At 46.2% G+C, this 8,480-nt stretch overlaps 1 protein-coding gene across 2 annotated transcripts; it reads right to left on the bottom strand.

The window, feature by feature from the left end:
• Positions 1-3,371: 3,371 nt before the first annotated feature.
• camk2n1 (calcium/calmodulin dependent protein kinase II inhibitor 1) lies at positions 3,372-6,571 on the bottom strand. 2 transcript variants are annotated; one of them, XM_060069677.1, is made up of 3 exons: positions 6,118-6,571; positions 5,806-5,987; positions 3,372-4,946 (listed from the first exon to the last, which is right to left on the bottom strand). In XM_060069677.1, exons 2-3 carry the CDS (start codon positions 5,972-5,974, stop codon positions 4,882-4,884), a joined length of 234 nt encoding a protein of 77 aa, XP_059925660.1. In that variant the 5' UTR covers positions 5,975-5,987; positions 6,118-6,571; the 3' UTR covers positions 3,372-4,881. The 2 variants fall into 2 exon arrangements, with proteins under 2 accessions (XP_059925660.1, XP_059925659.1); XM_060069676.1 differs by having other exon boundaries at positions 5,806-6,568.
• Between the last annotated feature and the right edge of the window lie 1,909 nt (positions 6,572-8,480).

The following is an 8,480-nucleotide window of genomic DNA, read 5'->3' on the forward strand; positions in this document are numbered from 1 at the left end:
GATTTATGATTGTAAGCTGTAATGTTACGCCTGCCATACAGATATCCACCATTATTGACTATGCTCTGAGACACTGTTCTCCTTTAATTTCTTGCCTTTTACTTAGCTCTGTAGATTGGAGGCTGTTGTTCCCGAGTTCCAGTCAGGGCTGTATGTAATACAGGGATATTGTGTAGGTGTGTGAACAGGTGTTTACATGCGTATATGGGATCAAGCCGTCTGGGTGTTTTCCCCAAGTCAAAGAGAGGTGAATGCACTGCAAAGCCAATAACAACAGCCCACTTTTACTCTGTATTTTCCTTTATTAAACATAAAAGAAAACATATTTTAAACAATGATGGGCACACTTCAGAAACATACAAGGAAGGTCCATTCAGAACAGTAGTTTCTTAAAAAACCAAGGTTACTATCTGACTTCAATATTTTATAGATTATGTGGTCAACGTGATGAGGCTCACTTTTGATGAGGTGTTTGAGGAACCAGTGCCATTTCTAAGGAGTTTAAGATGATCGCCATACTCAAGGACCTGTCATTCCAGTATGAGAGACCCTCAAAGGAGGTTGTAGCTGCATACCATGTCTCCAGCTTCAGTAAAGGGGTGTTAGGAAACCACAAGGGGTCGTTGACGTTCTGCAAGGTGTAGGCTCTGGTCCTGGATGTGGATGGTGTACCATGCATGATGTAGGGGGGACTGGAATCTTGTTAATTCTTCTTACAACATAAAAGTGAATATAAGAATGATTTACTACAACTACTGGTTTAGCTCAGGAGGTAGAGCAGTTGCCTTGTAACCTCACCAAAGGTTGCTAGTTTGATCCCCAGCTCCTCCTAGCTGAGTGTTGATGTGTCCCTGAGCTAGACACTTAACCCTAACTGATCCTGACGAGCTGGCTGTCGCCTTGCATGGTTGACTCTGCCGTCGGTGTGTCAATGTGTGTATTAACTGATGTAAGTCGCTTTGGATAAAAGCGTCTGCTAAATGCCCTAAATGTAAGTGTAATAATAAATCAAGTAATAGTTCAGGAGGCAACATCAGTACATAGGAATGATATTGATCCAGGAAGGACAGGATGTGTTTCACTTTCAGGTTTTCAAATTAAATGATGTTACAATAGAAAGATAACATTAAACACTGCTTACACAAAGTATAATATACAGTGAAAAGGGTGCCACAGAACCCAACGTGAAGGTGAGGCTGTACTAATGTAGTAATTAATCCTACGGACTGTTATGTATCCTTGTATTCCTTTGCAGCACAATTGCAGCTAAATAAGATATATTTAAATATACACTTCGGTCAGTCAATGAACACATGGTTGTTATCGTGATGTGGAGGAATAACAGATAAAACGTTACATCAACAATAAAAAATAACCTCCTAGAGACTTACCACTGTGAAATGTCCTGCTCCCATCTTTATGATTCGGTATCAGACTCGGGCTCGAAAATAGTATGGCTGAACCAGGCGCTTGATTCAAGCCATGTTTACAGCTGCTCGGGACTCAGGTGCGTGAGATGGTTGAAACACGGGCTAAACGTTTGAACAAACGCAACAGAGTGGGCCAGCTTTGGGAGGGGGGACTTTAAGAGCCAGGAGCTCAAACCGAGTGTTTCTGAAAAGGCTGAAGTGAGAATAATAAGGTATTTTACACATAAAAGACTATAAGCCTATTCAATTTGTACCCCTCAAAGGAAATTATTAACAACAAGAATTGCAAATAATGACCCCATTTCATAATGCCATTTATGAGGGGGTGGGGTTTGGGTATCTTGGAAGGATGCCTACAGGCTGCAGACTTTAGGGTTTAAACCAGAAACCTTTCACTAATTCTACAACACCTCAACCAGTAGGCTTACTGCATTTTTTAAACATTCCTGATCTGTATATGACCTAAACAGAATCACAGAAGCACCCAAGTGACCCCAGTTCTTCTCACGTTCCTCTTACTGTCTACCTCGCCAGTATAAGTTTAGGAACGATTATTAAACAAAAAGTTTTCTTTCCCAAAACGTAAGTTAGCAGATTTTTTGAAAGCTGCAATTAGAATGCAGAGGCGCACATAGAGCACATCCACGGCAATGCATTATTATTCCAGAGTCTGAGCAATTCAAACGGGAAGCAAAATAATAAATTGTGTGTAACAACAGCAACAAATGGAGACTCGAGATCAGCTCGTGTGTGAGAGGTCGAGTTAGGGATCCGGTCCATGCGCAGAGCGAATAGGGTGTCTTGAACAGAAGAGGGCATAAGTAGAGAAAACCCCGTTAAAGAGAGGAAAGGTGTTGCTGCGGCACAGTGAGAGGTGTGTCGGGAAGCAGGGGGGAATTCTGCACAGAACCCGCCCCCACCACAGCACCGATCCAGCTACTAGGTGCATATGTTACCATGGCAGCCAGCCCAGGCAGCCCCTTTCATGTCTGTCAAGATCTTGGGGGGAGGGGGGCGGGGGGTAGAGAGAGGTGAAGAGCGAGAGAGAGAGAGAGAGACAGAGACAGAGGAAGACATAGAGAGAGAGGAGGAGGAGACGAGATAGTGGAAACACTGGAGAGCTTACCAATGCGTCTGTTGTTCACGTCTGCAGTTAAGAGCTCAGACGTGGCACGTGCGCATTAATGAGCGTGTGTGTGTGCGCACGCGTGTCCTGCTCTGCGAGCGTGCGCCGGGGAGCCTGCCGCGGCCGTGGCTTAGCATGCCATACACTGACAGAGACTCATCACAGAACATGAATCATTTAGTCACCACAGCAGAGCTGCAAATGTCACATCTCATCAGCATTACTGCCTCCCTCGACGTTGGGTCGACAAACAAACAAAAAAGTGTTAAACAAAAGCAGTAAGACTTGGAGAGGAGCCGAGATTGTTCCTGCTCTGAGCTGTGTTCACCGCGTTTATCAAACGAGGGCTGCAGTGATGTGTTCCTTTGACTGGGCCAAGACTTTTTTTGCGCGCAGCGACGTGCTCGGGGCTGGGAGGTGGGGGGCCGTCTCTGAGCCGCTGGGAGCCCGGTGCATCAGGCGCCTTGGAGGGTCAATTGTGGTGATTTGAGAGTTTCTACAGTCTGAGCAGGAATCTGTGTCCGGGTTTTACTGCTGGTCCTGTGTTCCTCTGAGCTTTGATGGATGGCAGGAATAAGAAACTCACGTCTCCTTTGCAGGGAGAATGGGGACCGGGGAGCCATCTTTTGTGTCCTAATAGGCAATCATAGAAAAGCAATAGGACGTCTAAATATATACTTGAGGGTTCAAATTTGACATGAATGAAAACTGGATACGTTCTCTATGTTTGTGTTTCCTACGGTTTTCTTTCACGTCATAAGACAAAATGCCAGGCTTTAAACAACCTCTGTACACAATACAACAGTAAAGAGTGATTATTACACCTTCAGAATCTTTATTACAAGATATTAGGCCACTGTACAAAACAGTGTGAATTGTACAGTACAACGCTGAATTAAGACTGTTTCTTGAGGTTTGTCATTCAAAGCTGTATAGGAGGTGTTCCAAGAACACACAAGTAAGAGATTTTTTCTTCAGAAGTTCTGCCATGCATGCATGATTTCATATTTGCCATGCATGAGTTGGTATTTCAGTGTTTTAAGAAAAAGAGTCCTACAAAATGGCAACCAAACAAACAACTAAATAGTGATGTTAGAAGCACAGAAAAAAATAAGAAAATCCATTTTGTCCGGTAAAGTATATCCCTTCATGAGATTTGGCACACGTTAATGCACAATGCAATATAAATAGTTTATCAATAAATACGGTGTGTGTACAGTCAAGGTACAGTATCAACCAATCCAGGGGAAGTCCTGGGAGCTTACAAACGCTAGGGAGGTACACGGTATATAAATGACTCTTAGCTGCAAAGCATGGTAACAAAAACGGAACGGAAACAAAATACACCCAGGCAACATCGAGAATAACAAAAGAAAGTCATAAAAAAACGTAAACCTGCACTTTCATTCCGTTGTCTCAACATACAAAAAACAGTCCCTCGGGCCTCGGTCCCTGGAAAAAAGAGATATCTTCAAAAGGTTCAATAAATAGAGTCTTCTATACAGACAGAGAACAACAAAATGTTATAGCGCTTCTTCACGTTTTTTGTGCAAGAAAATATGGGCTACCCTTTCCATATTTACAGACTCTCAAGCTAACTCACTTTGCTCTCAGTCCGACTGAAGAGCGTCATGGATGATTGATAATAGAGGAAGTGAGCGTGTGCTTTCTGTTTGTTTGTGTGTGTTGGTTTTTACATGACATTTACAGATTCATCCTGTCCCTGATTTCTGCGTTTTTCGACAGCGTCGCTTTGGCCCAAAGAACCCCTCACTCTATTGTCTGCTGCCAATGAATGGATGAACGGCGTAAACCCCTCAGATCAAAAGTGACATGTGTATTTGTTACTGTGTGTGTGTGTGTGTGTGTGTGTGTGTGTGTATGGGGAGGAAGAGTAGGAGGAAGAGGAAGAGGTCTACCCAGGCAGAGGGCAGGGAAAAGGGGAGAGGAAGGAAGGAAGGAAGGCGAGAGGGGGGGGGGGGGTTCTTGCCTACTCGCGGGCCCAGTGTCCAGCACACGTCCCATGGCTGGACACGTCTGGGTGGCGGGGGGGTGGGTGGGTTGGAGAGAGGGGGGAAGGGGGAGGGTGGGGGAAGAGGAGTGTGGGAGTGCCGCTTGCTGCCACATGAGAGAAAGTGCTTATATACAGTGTCTTTGGATTAAAACTGGCTAACATCGCCATTTCTCTTTTTTAAAAAACGTTTCAAGAGTGTCCGTTTGGATGGATCGATGAGGAGGAAGGGGGGGGGGGGGGGGGGGGGGAGGGGCAGGGTGGAGTTGGGTTGGAGGAGGTTGAGGGGGGGGGGAGGGGCAGGGTGCCGTTTCTTAAGCCTCCGTGGGGGTCTTCTCTGTTCCGTTTTTCTGGGCCTCTCCGTCATCGTTTTCGTCAACTGTGGATGACAGCAGGAGGAAGAGTTCATCAGCCACTCTCCTCCCTCCCCCCCTCCCCACACACCCCCACACACACACCATACGCACGCACATCAGAAAACACATCCACACACACAACACTGCATCATATGAGCAGAAGAAGAATAAACATGCTGATGCACACAGATGTAGTCAGTCTCCGCTTAAGTGTGTGTTAGTGTGTGTATGTGCAATTGGGTTGTTGCGCATCATGTGAATGTACATGACGTATCTAACATCTACCTATACGAGTCGACCACTTCCACCACCACAGTGCCCTCGTGGCTCATGTTCTCTTTCTCCTTTGTAATTTAGGCACGTTTCTGTGAGGAGCCGCGTGCTTGTTTATGGAATTGCAGGTCTGTGCACGCGTGTGTAAATGCATCTGTGGAAATTGAGGGGGGTGGGGGGGAGGATACGGGTGCAGTGCAAAGAATATTGGGGGAAAAGCACGTCTGTTGGCTTGACAGAATTATTTGAAAAAATAACGAATCTTGGAACACGTCAAGCTCAATCATGGCATCCATTCATTCGGGACATGCCATTGGTCAGGACTCCTGTTGGGCAGCATGCAGTGGGCATTGGACAGCCCGCACGCGCGCAATGCGCATTGAACTTATGTTGCAATGCGATTACAACAAAATCCATTCTACACATAGGGCTGGACGGCATAGCAATACACGTGTGTCCGTCTCTCCACATAACGCGCTGTCTACCCCAGCGGGGTAAAGGCATGCCTGGCCTCGGATCGATAGGTCCTCTACTATGGCCCCTCGGTCGGTTATGTGCGCAATGAAAACATCACCATTAAAAATAAGAACATCTCCATCCAATAGTTACCCCGTTTGCTCCTGCCTATCTGTCCGAGTTTCGGAGGGCGTTTATTCTGTGGCCCGTTGAAGAAGTTGTTGGTGTCTTGGAGACGACAGGTGAAGGAAAGGTGTCCCTCTTCGCCTTCGTTTCCATAATGACTCATTTTCTCCTCGTTGAAAGGCAGCACTTCCGACATTTCCAATAGGCGTCTGGGTATCACCGAAGCGCAAAAGGAAAACGAATAGCTCGATGATCAAAATGTGTGGCGTTTGGCGATGACAAAAAACAAAGAAAACACGACACGACACGAGCCGAGGCGACGGAGCCCTGTGTGTTTACCTCGAAGGCGGCACGTGTCCCCGTCGGTCGGTGCGCCACCTAACACAATCAACGATCGAATAAAAAATGTCCTCAGTCTCACCGATTGGAAAGCCTCGGCAACATCATTCAATAATGTCCCGTTGGTTTTTGTGCGTATCGCAATTGAAATGTGGACGCACGGCGGAAGACGATGAGAAGAAAAAAAATGTGCAGTGGAGCGCCTTCTGATCTGGAGCGGCTGGACCCGTCGCACGAAATATCGGAGGAAGAAATGCAAATTGAGCAGCGATGCAAAACACGGATCCCTGGGAGACCTGGCCAGGGAGCACGTCACGGACCAACTGGGAGGAGGGTGGGGTGGTGGGGGTTTCTGAGGCGGCCTGGCGTGGCTTCCAGTACGGAGCCGCAATGTACTAACGATCCATTCGCCAGATCTGTGTGTCATCAAGCGAAAGGATTCTCCCCCCCCCCCCTTTTTTTATTCCCCAGTGAGATCATGACGGATTCGTCCTTCTTTAGACGTTGTGGTGACGCCGCGTGCAGATGACGCTCCATGACAACTCGTCTATGGTGTGTGATCAGAAGAGCGGTGCAAACCCAGAGCGTGAGACCTGGCCAAAGGATGGCAGTTTGTTCATAGGCTGCTGTGGTGTGGCTTCAGTGACCTAGGGCATGAACCCTATCCCTGATGATTAGCATATGATTTACCTCATGATTAACATATTCTGTGTATAACACACAGGCACTCTAACAAACACACGCACACTCATACACACAAACACCAACACACACACACACACACACACACACACCCGCACACACACACACACACACACACACACACACACACACACACACACACACACACACACACACACACACACACATACACACACAGACACACACACACACACACACACACACACACACACACACACACACACACACACACACACAAGCGTGCACTCACACACATACACACACAGAGACACAGACAGACAGACAGACATATATGCACTCACAGGCACACACACACACACACACAAACACAAACACACACACACAGAAACACACACATACACACACACACACACACACACCTGCGGAATCAGTAACATGACAATCTCATCGGCTATTCCCAACACATTTAAGTCTGGATGCTACACTAAGCAAAACATATATTTGACAAAGAAGATGCTTTGACACGTCAAGATTTCATAGCGTACCAAATACCAAATAAAAGAGACCAAAGAGTAAGCTACAAAAGGGTCTACAAATACACTCCAGTGTGAGCTGTGTTGTGTAACATCAGGAACCTTCAGTCAGGAACCACCAAGACGCTCCAGTGTGTGTGTCTGATGTTTGTACAAATGAGTTGACACTGAAATCTTAATTCCAGAAAATATATGCTGCAGCAAAGGGATGAGGCATGGCGTCATTTCCTCCCAGTGCCAGGGCGGCTTCGTCAGATATCATTTCCACTGCTCTGCCATCACATCTAGCCAGCACCACGCAGATACTCTGGCGCTGCCAAGTATCACCGGCGGTGGGATGAGAGGTGAGGAAAGCAGATACGCATCGCCTGAATACTAGCCAGGCCGCCCATTGCCTCTCTGGAAAAGAATATAGAACTGAAATAATTGACATTAGTAAATACTAATACTACTCCCGTATATTATATGAATGAATGGTGTGGCTGAAGCCCTCCCTCATACCAGTGTCCTATCTAGAGAAGATCTATGCTCCTCCGGCCAGCTTGCTGTTTAGCGACCATACTGAGACTAGTTGATGCATTGACCAGTAAAATACCTTCTGCAGTTAAGACAAACAACACAGTGTTCTGAACCTCTCCCTCTCCTCGTGTTTCTATACGAGATATGTGCTTGATCAAACATAAACATAATGACGTCCAGAGGGTGAAAGTGATTATTTTTCAATAGCAGACTAACTATTTACAGAGAAAGAGAACAGCTAGCCTCCACCACTCACTCTAAAAACAAGTTGAGAAAGTAGTATTTATGTGGCCCCTTAATCACGGTTACACTCTCAAAGGGCTTTACAGGCCATATTTTATGACACCCCCTAAGCCTAGCACCCTAAAGGACAAGGACAAACTCCCTTAATAATCAAGGAAGAAACCTTGAGAAGTAAAGCAGAGGGTGGCCAGGCATCCTGTCATGATCACAGCAACACACTAAAACAGAGACACCAATACAACTCGCAGATAAGATCTCGAACCTCCCCCTTTTGTGAACAAATGTCCATGGCAGTTATTTATGCAGTTCTATCGGTTGAGAGCACCTGTCTTATCCATCCGATGTGTGGTCTCTTACTGACTGTATGTCGATTTCGGTCGCAACTTTGTTGAGCTTAAACCAACA

The sequence above is a fragment of the Gadus macrocephalus genome, chromosome 13 (genome assembly GCF_031168955.1).
Source record: "Gadus macrocephalus chromosome 13, ASM3116895v1".
NCBI lineage: Eukaryota > Metazoa > Chordata > Actinopteri > Gadiformes > Gadidae > Gadus > Gadus macrocephalus.

Excerpts from the sequence above, each read along its gene's own strand:
- camk2n1 (XM_060069677.1), bottom strand. The coding sequence starts at position 5,974 with ATGTCGGAAGTGCTGCCTTTCAACGAGGAGAAAATGAGTCATTATGGA. Across the intron at positions 4,947-5,805 it reads GATAGGCAGGAGCAAACGGG|TTGACGAAAACGATGACGGA; the intron begins GTAACTATTGGA and ends TGTCATCCACAG.